The following is a 15,329-nucleotide window of genomic DNA, read 5'->3' as shown; positions in this document are numbered from 1 at the left end:
TTGACTAGAGTGGAGTGGAGTGGCATAGATTGGAATAGATTAGAGTGAAGTGGGGAGATTGGAGTGGAGTGGCATGTATTGAGCTAGATTGGGGTAGATTAAAGGGGAGTAGACTGGGGTAAATTGGAGTTGGGTGGGGTTCGATTGACATAGATTGGAGTGGAGTGGATTGCAGTGGAGAAGGGTAGAGTAGTGTGGAGTGGGGTAGATTGTGTTAGAGTGGAGTGGGGTAGATTGGAGTGAAGTGGAGTGGGGTACATTAGAGTGGACTGGGGTACATTTAAGTGGAGTGTAGTGGAGCTATGGCTGTTAGTCTACATGTCTTACACCTAAGTTTATATGAATATTATGGGTCAGCGGTAAACTCCACTCCTCCTGTGGAGTTCGCAGAGTTTTGCCCACTTTGCAGTGTGCTTGGAGCACAGAGTTTCGGAAAAACTCCACCACCACCGCATGGCAGAGTTTTTCTTACGTGCGGCTCACCAATGAGCTAGTGAGAAAATCAAGTGCTATACTGGCTCCCAGCAAGATTTCTCAATGCGAACGGTCACAGCAGGCCACTACCACTCACACTGAGAAAGCTGCTGCTCGAGGTGAGAAAGCTCCAGTCGAAAATCTACTTGAGAGGCAGAAAGAAGCAGTTCCCTCTGGCGTGCTGAGTAGTGCAGTTCATGCTGATTTTACAGTGCAGGACAAGCTCCTGATGCTAAAAATTAGCGTAATCAGCGCGACGTACCACAACTCCACCTCTTGCGGAGCTCCGTGGACTCTCAATTACTTTTTGGGTAACTCAGCAGAACCGTCCTCCCACCCCTAATGAATATAGGGTGCCTGGAGGCACTTTGGTGGAATATGTCTGAGAATGAGGACTTAGGCACAGGTTTTAAGGAGAAATGGATTAGTTGCTGCGCTTCACAAAACTGAAGCTTTTTAAACAGACACATACTAGGTATGCGCAGAGGAGAGGTGAAATACAAATGAGACTGAGAACACAGGTTTTAAGGATACATTTATTGAGTTTGAAAAGGCATAGATGTGCTCAAAATGTTTGTTACTTAGTGGCAGCCTGGCCTGAAGCATGTGACTGGACTGCTTGACTGGAAGGACTATAGGAGTCCGGTTTCAAACTAGTGTACACTTGAAACAGCCACATACGTTGAGTGAGCAGAGATGAGGTGCAGCCTACAAACACATGCAGAAATGCAGACTGCTTTAACATTCCGTTCCATTTGTTTGGCCCTATAAAAGCAAGTGTTGAACTGTAAAACAAAGCCATGAACCGCTTTAATAGTCTGTGCCATTTGTTTGATGCTGTAAATGGAAGCGCCGAATTCCAAAACAGATTAAGGCAACAAGAAACAGGACGGAAGCTAAAAGCAACCCAAAGGTGTAACATTGAAGAGGAAATAATGGTCAGAAAAATAAAAAAAAGAAGTGTCCTTAATCACAGCGCGAGCAATGGAAGGACACCGATCAAAGGAAATCAATTAGTACTTCCTCTATGCTCCCGAGAAACAGAAGGAAGTGACGTGAGGCATATGGTGACCAATTAGGAGACAGATAAAAAGAATGACAATTGAGCCAGCAAGTGGCAAGTATTGGGCGACCCCAACTGGCATTTGCAACACAGTAAATAAATAAGAATCCCTCTGACAAAGTCTCACGAGGGAAGCTAGAAGACACTGGAGCCCGGCCGGTGAAGTGGCAACAGACACAACCAACATGATTGTTACCACTCACCAAGTGACTATTGGCACTACTATTATGCCTACTCCGTCCCTCGTCCAGCCCATGGAGAGCACCCATGCACTTCTGACCTAAGCACACCCTGCCAGGGAGCCCATCAGTGCCACCAGCACTCACATCCACAGGCACATAGCAGCAAAAGGCAGACTCCTGAGGTGGCAGGGGAGAGGGGTGTGGTCTGTAGCCGATGTTATGCATGTCCCTCCCAGGCTGCCAGTGACGCTTCTTTGGCCCGTTGAGTCTCCTCTCTCCTTTCCCCCTCCTGGCCTTGGTGCCAAACCTCAGATGCAGCTGTCATGAAATGTATCGGTTTCCTTTAAAATGGCGGGGATGGAAATGACAAGCTGCCCTGGTGGTGAATGGTGGATGGTGCATGTGTGCACAGTGCTATCCTCTCCCCAGGTCAAAACAACAGCATTAGTAAATGCTTGTTTTATGGAGGACTTCATGACAGAAGTACTTCATCCAAGCTGATAGATGGTACTGCAGTTATCAACCTCATAAAGTTAAGGCCTTACCCTGCACTCGTGAGACTAAAAATGTTAACTGCAATCTGCGCTCAGAGTTCAGATCTCTGTAGCAGAGTCTTATGTCCCTTGGCTGCCTCATACAGGTACCAGGCACTGGACTTACCTCCTCTTGTCCTTTGAGTGGTGGGTCCTTTCCCAAGGAAGAGCCTTCTGAGTCATCTTCTTCTGAACCAGGCCCCATCCCTGCATTGTCAGTGAGGCTGCCACCCACTGGAAACTCCTCATCTACATCTAATAGAAAGAAAAGGACAAATGCTCTAGAACAGCTCATCATGCTATGAACATAGAAAAACTGAGCATGATATGACAGGTTGAAATATGACATAGCACAATAACTGTGCATGCCACAACATAGTATAACAACCCATAAATTAGCATACTATGGCCTTAGTTATTCTAATTTTGCTTATGTTGCACACAAAATGGACCAAACCACATCAAGGAGCGGCATGAAGTCACACGCAGGAGTATGAAGAGGAAAAGTACCAGCAGAAACACCAGATCCCCCAGTAAAACTGGGGGCAGTTAAAGAGGTTGCTCTCCCACGACTTACAATTAGCACGATGGAACTGTTGGGAGAAAAAGCTTAAGCAGCTGGAGAGAGCAACAGGGTTGGTGCCAAGAGATCTTCTCAAGAGGATAAACCTGGGGTGATCATAAAGAGATCTGTAGACGAAGGCAAGAACTTTGAATTCAACCTTTGCTTTCACCGTCTCTTTCAAACTACCCGTGTGCAGCCCAGTATCCCGGAGGAGGAGCTGGTTTTCTTCCATCCGGGGGTATAGGACAGTCAGGCTGAACTAGAGAGTGGAGGGAGGCTGGAGCCACAAAATCCACAGAGTGTTATCCATTGACCTGCTGGGTACCAGTGGCACCACGTTAGGGTGCTGAGTGCATATGTGTGCAAGAACATTCCGTACAGACTGGGCTGTGGGCACTGTGTAACGGTGCGCAGTGAGTGTGTGTGTGAGTGGGAGTGATGGACTGTGGACCACTTGTCATTCATGACACTGGCCGGCGGTGCCGCTTTATACATTGACTCTCAGCCCGTCCCGACTTTGTCGGGTATAAAATTGCTGCCGGACAGTAGTATATTGTTTTGTAGGATTTCGTTTTGATAGCATTTCTTATCTGTGACAGGCCTGTGAAACGCTCCGATTCACAGTGCACTGCTGATGCACTTAAGAGTGCGCGTTCAGTAGTGTGTGAACTCGAGTTTTCCTACTTTATTTTTCCTTGCAATATTATATAGCGCAAACTCGACAACATGGCATGAGCACAATTTACATTACAGAAGAACACATTCATTTGTGGTAGGCACGGGGAGACAAAGCGATTTGCCTGGAATCACAGGATGTTGAGCTGATGCCGAGATTCGAACGTAGCTCCCCAGCTCGAAAGTTCGCAATTCTAGAACTTGTGGCCGGAGGTGTGTCTAAAAGTGTATGTCGGTGCTGGCCATCAATGAGAGAGACCTGTGCATTTTTCAAATGGGTAGTGAAAAAATATGAGTTTGTTGCTGGAGATGTGGGCCGCCGTGCCACCAATGTTCTTACCGGGGGAGGGTAAGCACCCATTATTCCGCAACTTTCTTTCCGCATACCATCACTCCGCATACTTTCATGATACCCCATTTTCTATAAGTTTTATAGTTATGGTTTTTCTCATATTGACCGGGATGATTATTGCATCAAGGTCGTCTTCATTAAACCCTGTAAGGTCTGCACCCGGTTGATTCACATTTACTGCGAATTCACCAGTTTCGTTGTTGTTGCCGTGGTTTGACAGTGTTTAATGAAAGTTTTTTTGTTGCAGATCAAGTTTCAAGGAAACAAAGATTAGGTGCACAATATTTTGGAACACTGTATCCTTCAACGTTGACTATACCGTAAACTAATACATAGCATTCTCATCCTACTAAGTTCAGGCGGATATTTTAACCTTTCACCCACTCCAGACGTCTATTGGAGTTTTTACGGGAAAAAGGGTCTGTGTGAAAAAGCACGACTGAGTTACTCTAGTATCTAGCGTTAGATTATCGCCTTACCAAACGTTGGGCGCCATGTAGTGTAGTTCCTATATTCCCAATAGGCTCTGCGCATTGGAATAACATAAACAGTAGTGTAGACGTAGGACTGAGGTCATCTAGGTCTCTACTGACTATGTTAGACTTAATTAGTTTTGCCAGCTGGCTCAGAGGTCACTCGAAACTTTCTCGCAAGAATAGGGAGGGTTAACTTCCCTGATTTAGACAAGAAGGGATTAGCTTCTGACAACCATATAACATGACAACTTTGCTCCCCCAGAATAAGGAGTAGATCTCCAGAGTCTTGTGAAAACAATAGACAGCTAGTTCACTCAGTCAATCGTGCATGCTTAATTTCACCAGGGTGCAGAGAAATAGAGAGACAGGCGTTTTCAATAAATCATGAAGTAAAGTGCGTACAGTAAAAGGAGTATTATGATATTATGAAATAATACTGTAAAAGCATTGATATGGTTTCTTAGCCATATGATACTTTAAAACGGATAAAATATTTACATACATAAAAACATTGACTAACGAACTCAACTGGTGCTTCTAAGATACGCCTACCCCGGTGTGCCTGACCTAAGCCTAATACGTGGGAAGGAGTAAGTAAGTTGCAGTTTTAAGTTAAGTTGGGTTTTTGCCAAGAATCTGAATCAAGAATTCTTTTTAAAGTTTGAATCAGCTCCGTACCTTGGTTATAGAATGAAGGAGGTCTTGTATCTCGTTTCTCAGGACTCGATCTCCCAGTGACCCGCAAGGGTGACTGGAAACACCGGAGCTGGATTTCTCGGCGTGAGAAAAGGCAGCTTCTTTCCCGGTGTGTCAAAGGGAGGGACGGCTTCCTTCGGCTCTCGCATCAGCTGGGCTTCGGATAAGTAGATAGCCGCTCTGCTCCACACCACTGTGTCTTGCTTAAGGCAAGTGCTGGTATATTTATACCTGGAAGCTGCAGTGTTTGACGTAAGGTTGGACATAAGACGTCAATAAAGATGTCACTAAGAACGGGCCACTCTTTTAGTGCTCGCAGGAGTTCTATGACAAATCAAAACAAAGGCATGGAGAATTCCCAGGTTGCTGGAGGTTTGGTATGTCGAAAGAACTTGTTGTGCTCTCTAGGAGTCTAAGGAAGTAGCCTTGCCGTATTTGGGCTGCATGGGCTATGACTAAATATGGGTATGACTCTTATGCCTTTATAAGGACATGATTTATTATAACCATATAAGGGCATAAATCTGGAATATTTGATTAGGGTCCTAGATACATTCACAATACCCACTCCACGTATAATGTCCATCATTACTAAATACTAAGCAATATAGAAACATATAGGTATGCATGTGTTTTCCAGCCCACCCCAAAATACAATGGATGCATTTGAAATGGTATAGATACACGAAAATGAGTATTATACTGTACGCTTTCAAGCAGAGTTATCATTCAGGAAATGCAAATATAAATATTGGCTGAATGAATTGCGAAAATTACATTTATGAAATGGCTCTGAATACAGAAAAAAAGTTGAGACCATTTCATCACATAGTTATACAAGATTGTACATATGCTAGAGGCTGATTCAAAATATTGTATCTAGAGTCTCTAAAAATAGAAGGTCTGTTCTCTAAGAATAATTCTACTTTAAGCAGAGTACCATGTGCCAAAAAAATGGTAAATATTTTGGAGATTTGGGGAAAAAAAATTCGCACTCGGGAAGGGAGAAAAAAAATTGTTCCACTGTTTTTATTTTTGGAGTTCTGTTTATCAAAAACTGAAGGCCGAATTCAGAGTTCAGGGAACGTTGTGAGCTCGCTTTTTCAAATATTATTCTCGTTTCAATATTATTGAAAGTTGGGCCAATTCCGAAAAGGTGGAAATAGTGCATATGTGCGATGCATTGCCATCATCGATGTCAGGATCAGCAATGTTCACGGAAGGTTGTACCTGTGTGGTGCCGCTTTCATCTCGTACCTCACCGCCACCTAGTCGTAATGGTGAAGTCCCAACGAATGCCGTCATCAGAATAGGTAGCCGCTGGGGGCAACACGTTGCATGAGTCGTTACAGGACAAAGCAAAGCATCAATATCCATTGGTACTGCTGATGGTAGTGTAAGACAAACGTCCAACACGCATTCTTCTCCGCATAGCAGACATCGAAGCACAGGTAAGATGCAATTTTGCCAAATTGGTCTGAATGAAAGAAACCAGGTAGTATTCAGATCTCTTAGCCGGGCCAATCCGAGGACTTTAGTGATACGTTCTCGGTATCGTATTGCTAGGATTGTTTCTTCCATCGTAGCCAGAGTTTTGTCTGTGACTTGGCTTGCCATATCGGAGCAGAAGGAACAAAAATAAAATTCCTGCTACGAGTCCCAAAATAAGAGGCAGGCCACCGAAGAGTGAATGCACAAAATTCGGGAAGATACCAAGAGCTGCTTCGAAGGGTGTTAGCAGTCCCATAAAAATTGTCTTAAATACATGTGCGATGCCACTGGTATCTGACATGTTTAAGATTTGACTTAACATTTCTATGAAATGCACGGGGCAATTTGTCGATAATAGGGTATGTATCTCTGCCGCTGTCCTTGCAACTTGCAGGTCATACGTCTCTTTGGACGAGGTTAAAGGCACAGTTGTCTGTAAAAGAATAGACTTCATTCTGCTTAAAGTATCAATTCGAATAGAAGAGATATTCACATATTGCCGCCTCAATGTCTGGATTGCTGTTTGGATACAATACTTGCATACAGCAAATGACCCTGGACGTTACAGTTAAGAGATAGGGTTTTCCTGGCACCATTCCACAGCAGCTGTGGTCACTTATTAGAACGTAGCTACCGTTGGATAATTGTCTGAAAAATGGCTCTATCTGTGTAGTAGGGGTGCCCTGCTGATGACATGAAAGGTTGTTTGATGAACCTTCGCAGGCCCCATGCAAGTTAATACCTTGACACAGGAGAGTATTGCTCAGTGACATTTTACAATTATTACCACTAAGAAATACCTCTTTTTTCCCTTCACTGTAACATTTGTGTGTATAAGGTAAATTCCAGGTTGATTTGATGTATCCTTTACCCAACCTTTCATAGAGGCCTGCTGGTATATATTTTTGGCAGTATTGAAACTGAAAAGTTGTTATCGGGATTGTAATGGTGCCATGTATTATCCATTCAATGACAGGTCTTTCTGACATTGTCAATGGTAATCTCTCAAGTTTTTCAATGCTCAGTATCGTATAGTCTGCTCCCCTTTGTGCCAAACTGATTTGTTTATCAGTAAGGTTAAAGAAAATAATGACATTGTGTTGATTAAACGCCATGGCACATAGCCTTACCGCAGGTTTTGCAACGTCCAGCCTAGTTGCACAATAGAACGTAATTGGGACTGGCCATGTTGTAACATTAGCATGTCCTGCTCTATTATATCGATAGCAGATGATACAATGCTGTCCAATGAATAAATTCTGGAGGACTGAGTCGTTAACCCATTGTCCACTACAGAAAGTGATTTCTCCAAATTAATACGATCAATTTCTCGTATTTTTTTTGCAGTTTCAATTTGTTTTAATTTCCAAGCTTCATTTAAGCTGCGTATATACCGGCGTATATGAAACGTTTTTGACGCTGTTTGCGAGGTCCCATTATGAAATCTCGCAAGTCAGCACCTTCTTTAAGTAAAGTAAAGTTAAGTGTTGTTTAATTTCGGGAAGTGTGGTTTTCTGTAGCCAGTCAAGGCATAGTTTTCCTACACCAGGGGCCAGATGTAGGTAGGCATTTACCGGTCGGTAACGGCCGAATTCGGCCGTTACCGACCGGTAAATGCAATTTGAGATGTAGGGCCCTGTATTTTACAGAATCGGTAAATTTACCGATCGGTAAATTTACCGATTCTGTAAAATACCGAATCGGTATTTTTTCCGATTCGGTAAAATTGATATGTAGGTGGGACTCTTCTGAGTCCCACAAGCATTACAGAATTGGTATTTTACCATCAAAAACTATTTGATGGTAAAATACCGATTCTGGTGTGCATGCACATGTGTGCATGCACACCTGTGCCATATGACAGGCAGACCTGCCCTTAGGGCAGGTATGCCTGCCACATGGCACCCAATCCTGTTTAGGGGGTGCCAGGGGGTGTCAAAGTGACACCCCCTGCACCCTTGTGAAATTCGGTATTTACCGATTCGGTAAATACCGAATCGGTAAAGCCTATTGATTTCTATGGGCTTTGAAGCCCATAGGAATCAATAGGCTTTACCGATTCGGTATTTACCGAATCGGTAAATACCGAATTTTACCGATTCGGTAAAAGGGAACATCTGGATTCCCTACATACCAACCCCTCACATTTACCGAATCTTAATTACCGAATCGGTAAAATTCGGTAATTTTCGGTAATTAAGATTCGGTAAATGTTACTTACCTACATCTGGCCCTATATGTTGTAACTATCCCTGGATGTTGTCTCTGGGAATATCTTGTCTTCTGTTTGAACCCCTGTATTTTTTTTAGGAATCTATCATGACAGTTATTAGTGTCTGTGGGCCAGATCAACCATTTGTTCCAATCAGGAAGTGTTCTGTTTTGTTTTAAAATATAGGCCACGTCTAACTCCTCTTCTGTAGTGGTGTTTCTATCAGGCATTGGCTTTGGTATAGACAGGTTGTTTGAATATTTTATCTTGGCTAAACCAAGACAGGTTGTTTGTTGAATGGTATCATTCAGGAATAGTATTTGTTCTGGGATCCTGCAGGCTCTGAATAATGCTTCTAGAACTTGTACCTGCCATTCTTTTGTACACCAGATAGTTTTTGTTTCAATGTTGTTTTTCGAAAACTCGAAACCAAATGAAGACATTTTATCATAAATGTTTTTAGAATAAATCAATTTAGTATTTGTCAACTTGTTTTTCATTCCTGTCTTATTTATCATTTTGAAATAAAACGTTTCTGGATCAGTGTAATTAAACCCTGAAAAGTATGGGAATTTTTCATAAAATGTTTTTGAACTGCCTATTGGTGGAGTTGGACAATGTTCCAATTGGTTATAGGTAAAAACATTTCTAGGATTTGCAGACTTATGCAGATAATGATGACCATAGTGGCTGTAACAAAACATTTCTTCATAATTCGATGAACCCTGTAAATAATCATGTTCTGTAAATTTTGCTGACATTTCTAAATCTGACATCATATTATTAATATTTTCAAAGTCCCAATCATCAGAGAAAGAACTTGGTGTCACAAAGTCACTTAATGAAATCTTGAATTTGTGTGGATATTTCAAGAGCTCTACCGGGCCATAGATTTCATAGTCAGTTCTGTCCCATGCTATACCACCAGGTATAGGCTTTGCTGTGATGTTCCCTGATGATAGTTCTCTTTTCTCTATGTGAGAGGATCTGTATGGTTTCAGGACCAAGTTGATGTTCTAACTTGTGTCCATTGTATTATAATAAATGTACCCAAAACTAAAACTAAGATGAGCCAAAGTAGTAGGAAAAGTACACCTAACACATAGTTCAATCCAAGGGGAAATCAGATATGTTTCTTTGAGTTGATGAAAGAGCTCTGTAATTTTCTTTTTCAATGTTTTTGTTGCTGGCTTGTCTCCATGTTCACTCGGATCATCGGAAAAGTCTTCAAAGTTGATAAAGTAGCCAGATGCAGTTCTGTTAATTGGTGGGATTGCTTCCGGATTTCCATTGATCTTTGCATTTTCTTTTGTTACATTTGTATAGTCCGAGGCTACATCATTGTAGACAGGTGTTTCTTCATGAACTGTTGCAATTTAGGTTTCAAGAGGCACAAGTTCCATGGCTTTGTTGCATAGTCCTTTTTTATTCACTGAAGGTTTATCGAAAGTGATTAGTCTCTCAGTTTGAACCTCTTGGATTGTAGCAAGATTTGGTCTCCTTCTACTTCTTGGGAGTCCACTGGGCCTACTGCTTATTATTGGCCACACCATTGTGGTTTCACCAGTTCAATGGATACAACTCTGGTCTCCTTTTTACCAGCAAGTGGCGGTAGTACTACTGATCTTGTTCCGCTGACAGCTAAGACAGGTACTGCTTTTCTGTAAGAAGGCCCAAATTCCTTCTTCACTGCGATCTTTTCTCTGACCAGATCCCCAATCTTTGGAATCCAGACAGGTCTTGCTGGGACAGGTGGTTCTTCAGTGGTTGTTGGCTTAGACTTTATGTTACTTAGACTTTTTCTTGTTTCATTCATGTCCTGTAAAACAGCCAAACGATCTTTGATATCAAAGGTTTTATCTTCCACCACTGAAGTTTGACAATCTAAATCCTGGATTCTCATTCTAGTGCCGAACAATAGTTCGTATGGAGTGAAACCCTTTAGAGAATTTCTTGGCAGATTGCTAAGACTATGTTGGACACTTGTTAGATGTTTGACCCACCCATCACCCGAACCTAATACCCTCACTGTTATAGATTGTTTTATGTCACGTTTTTTTCTTTCCACAATCGCATTTCCCTCAGGATGGAAGGGAGAAGAGTACCGCAATGCAATGCCCATGCTGGTCATGGCCTCTTTGTAAGCTCGAGAGCTAAACGCAGGACCTTGGTCAGAATGTAGCATGCCAATTGCGTATGAGCCGATAAAGACTCGCAAATCTTTTATAACAGTTCTGGCGTCAGCCGAGCGCTGGGGCCACATATCTAGTGGATCTAGTCTTAATAATTATGGGACCGCATTCTTCCGTGTGGATGTCTGCGTATAGATAGTCTAATGCTGTCTAATAGAGGTGTCTGGGCAGGTGGCTGGTCCGGTTCGCCACTGCGATCTCTGTTGCAGTCCTGACAATTCATTGCAAAGTTATAAACGTGCACGCTTATTCCTGGCCACCAGTACTGTGATTGTAATTCTATTAGAGATTTCAGGATCTCTTGGTGCCTCAGACCCAATACCATGTGTGCTTCTTGTATCAAGAAGATTCTCTGGTTCGTGTTTGGAATTACTCTATCCCCCACTCCAGGGATTTGAGCAAACGGAACAGAGTTCGCATCAATTATGTATGTATTATTGAGTGGATAGTTGAGAGGTAACGCTGCATAGTCGCCTTTTAGTGAGGCTTTTACTGCCAGCATGGTTTCTCCATCTATTTGTTTTTCTGAACGCTTTTTTGTGGCTACGGAAGCCGGTTTAGTTGCTTCCGCTATGGCTGTATTAGCCAATGAATTCCCTGCAACGTGAACGCCATCACGTTGATGACTCAGTGTATGTATCACGTGAGTCTTTTGTAGTTCTTTCTGCAAAAGAACTACTTGTTCCCATAGCTTCTTATGCTTTATTGTGGCACCCGTGTCATCCTTGTAACCATTTTGAATCCAAGTCTGCATGCTCTTATTGTAAGACTGGACGCAGTAATGTGAATCGCACACTATCAGTGTGGGGAATTCGCGATCGGCATTTTCAAGCGCCATTTTTAGAGATCTTATTTCAGCTCGCTGAGCTGTACAGTTTCTGAATGATTCGGTTTTAGTGATCATTGGTCTGAATTTACCTAAGCGCCAGTGTCCTTTAACAATCGCACACGCGTTATTGTAAATTTTCTTTTCCACAACGAAATGTCGTGCAAATCTGTCTGTGTAGATTACACAGGTGTACTGTTCGAGAGGCAGAATTTCGGTTGGCAGAGGATATTCATATTCGTATTCTAGATTTTCTAGTTTTTTTCATTTTCGGATCAAAAGCGTGTGTCACGTCTTCTGCAGCAAGAGAATTTTCCCATTTTTTCCATTTTGGATCTAGAGCTTTAGCATTAGGATTGCCTGGTGTTGTTACTGCCTCAAGGACTGATACAGCTGTTAAAACAGATATCCTTTTTCCCTGGGCTAGGGCTTTTTATTTTGCTACAGAGGTTTGAACCGCAGTTAGAATTTTTTCAGTTGAACTGAATTTCATTTCAGCTTGTGTGTACAAATGTGATTTGTAAGCTATTGGTACAGTTTCTCCCTCATTAGAGGTCAGGTACGTGAATCCGCACCTTCCTGGGATGACTCGGATTACAAGGTTGCGTTCGTTTGCGCGTGATTGCAGTTTTGTTTTAGTTAACATGTCTGTCTGTAATTATCTCAAAATTTCTGTGTGTTTTTGAGTCCAATTAATTGGTTTGAAATCAGGTTTTATTAATTCGTAGAGAGGTTTAACCATCTCTGCATAATTTAGAATGTATGTTCTTCCGAAATTCAGGAAACCTAGTATTGATTGTAAATTCTTCAGCGTTTTAGGTGCTTGGAGTACTGCACATTTCTCGAAGAAATTGTCTGCTAGGCTTTTGCCTTCACTTGATAATTCATATCCTAAAAATAGGACAGTTAGATGGGCTATTCTTGACTTTTTAAAGTTGAATTTGTAACCTTCCGATGCGAACCCAAGTATTATGGTGTTCACTCTTTTCAAGTTCATCTCCAGGTCATCGTCTGTAAGATAGATGTCATCGACATAGGATAATGCCTCATCATCATACGTTTGTAGTATTTCTGTTACCCTTGCTGAGAATAATCGTGGGCTATTCTTGAATCCCTGTGGGAGTCGACAAAATTGTTTTTGCGACCCCATTATTGAGAAAGCGGTCAAATACCTGCTTTCAGGTGCAATGTTTTGACAGAAGAATCCATTAGAGATATCTAATGTCGTTTTATATTTTTTGCGCACAATGTTATTCATTAGTGCTGCACTGTCTGGCTTGGAGACAGGAAACAAAGGATTGTTCATTTGTGAGGTGCATGTTTCAATCACCCCTTGATATTCAAGTTGATCTAAAATCTCTTTTACTTGTTTTTTAGCTTCTTGTTTAACTGGGTACTGTCTTTGTGCAGTAGGTTGATTTTTTAACTGGATTTTGTGGGGAGGAGAATCCTCATCCCATCCTACATGATTTTTATATAAAGCAGGGGCTTGGGCCACTGCCCATTTCCTTGCCAATGTGTATTTTTTATGAATTGGGATATGATTTGAGAAGGCAGGCATAATCATTTCTTCGCCATGTGGGCACTCCCTGACAAACTCTGGTGGCCAGTCTTTCTCTGCTAGAAGGATATCATAGCCTTTAGAAAGATTCTCCCAAAAGAGACCTTTTATTTTCCTAGTTTTATCTCCCTCTATACGAAATGTTATTTCATATAGTTTATGGGGCACGCTAACTCGCGTGTCTGCAGTTTCCACTTGAATGTATTCATTTGTGTCCACTGTCTCCAGAAGATTCATCAGGATCTTGCGAGCTATGGTCACTTCTGCTGCCCTATCTAGCATTGTCTGGGCCCACTCCCTGTTTTTCAGTTGTGTCCTCAGGATTCTCGGCATGTTTAATTTTAATACTTGCTACCTTCTTTCTGGGAAATTGTGATTTTTTATATTGATCAGCAGGTTTTTTGTCTTTGGACTTGACGTGCTCTTCCTTGTGTTCTGACCGTCCTCTTCTTTCCGATTTCTGTGAGGAAGTCTGAAAAGATCGAGAGGGACGTGTATCAATATCTTGATATCTGTCCGGTTTTCTTAATTTATCCCTATTTCTAAGGTTGTATCTTTTTTTAGAGGGCTCCCTTTGGGGAGACTTGCCCCCCTCTTCTGGAGATCTATTTCTCTGTTGGGGAGACCTTCCTCGGGACTGAAATTGATTTTCTCTGGGAGTGGTTTGTTTATTACCCTCCCACTTTTTCTTTTGAGAATTGAGATTTTTTTAATAAAGGTTTTATCAGGATGTTCAATTAGTTGGGGTTTTACTGGTTTACCACCCAAACTATCCCTTCCTAATTTATCATAGGATTTTTCAATTATTTTAGCAAGCTCAAACGGTTGGTCTGTTATATCTGTCTCCTTCAATTTTTGGCGGATTGCCACACACGCTGCTTCTCCTTTTATGTTGGCTAATATTATAGCCGAGACCTGCTTAAAGTCTTTTAGTAATTTCATACCCAGAGTTAAAGCAGGTTCTGGACCGTATTCATTTTGAATCTGCCTTAGTACATCTGGTATAACCGCCATAGACGGAACACCATGTGTTTTTGTGTAGATAGAAGCAAAGGTATATTCTGTGGTGTAATTTTATTTGTGTTCCCCTGATGAGGGGTGTTTTGTGGAATTTTAATTGTAGGTTGGACTGTTGAAGTCCGCATGACATATTGGACCAATTGTCTATGAATTTTAATTAGTTGTTTTAGCTGAACCAAAAGTTCTCTGTCTGACATTGTTTCAATGTCTGGATTTGGTGTGTAGCTGGCTAAAACCAGCCATGTGGCTCCTGATCTACCTAGTGGACCGAGCCTGGTAATGTGATTTTGATGTTTTAGGGCGCCATTAAATAAGAGCAGGTGCTCTTGGTATGTTAGTGGAATTTCAAATTCCTCGAAAGGAGAGTATTCCTCTGGAGATTCCGCTATTTTATAGTAGTGGAACTCACGTGTCAGAGCATGTACTGCTGGAAAAGTTATCCAGGAATAGAATACCTCTGTCTGCCGATACTCATGGGCCTCTACCACAAATACAACTGTGCCACCTCTCGATGATACCCCATTTTCTAAATGTTTTATAGTTATGGTTTTTCTTATATTGACTGGGATGATTATTGCATCATGGTCGTCTTCATTAAACCCTGTAAGGTCTGCACCCGGTTGATTCGCATTTACTGCGGCTTCACCGGTTTCGTTGTTGTCGCCGTGGTTTGACAGTGTTTAATGAAAGTTTTTTTGTTGCAGATCAAGTTTCAAGGAAACAAAGATTAGGTGCACAATATTTTGGAACACTGTATCCTTCAACGTTGACTATACCGTAAACTAATACATAGCATTCTCATCCTACTAAGTTCCGGCGGATATTTTAACCTTTCACCCCCTCCAGACGTCTATTGGAGTTTTTACGGGAAAAAGGGTCTGTGTGAAAAAGCACGACTGAGTTACTCTAGTATCTAGCGTTAGATTATCTCCTTACCAAACGTTGGGCGCCATGTAGTGTAGTTCCTATATTCCCAATAGGCTCTGCGCATTGGAATAACATAAACAGCAG

General features: G+C 42.0%; 1 protein-coding gene across 1 annotated transcript in view; it reads right to left on the bottom strand.

Annotated features, from left to right (window-relative positions):
* The window catches only part of LOC147717283 (uncharacterized), a 261,309-nt gene that overhangs the window by 230,406 nt on the left and 15,574 nt on the right, over positions 1-15,329 (bottom strand). The window contains exon 2 of the mRNA XM_086924227.1: positions 2,380-2,507. Coding sequence (XP_086780353.1) covers positions 2,380-2,507 — 128 coding nt within the window. The remainder of the gene's footprint in view (positions 1-2,379; positions 2,508-15,329) is intronic.

The sequence above is a fragment of the Lissotriton vulgaris genome, chromosome 5 (assembly GCF_964263255.1).
Source record: "Lissotriton vulgaris chromosome 5, aLisVul1.2, whole genome shotgun sequence".
NCBI lineage: Eukaryota > Metazoa > Chordata > Amphibia > Caudata > Salamandridae > Lissotriton > Lissotriton vulgaris.
Note: the sequence above shows the minus strand (reverse complement) of the source record. Positions and strands in the feature narration are given on the sequence as shown.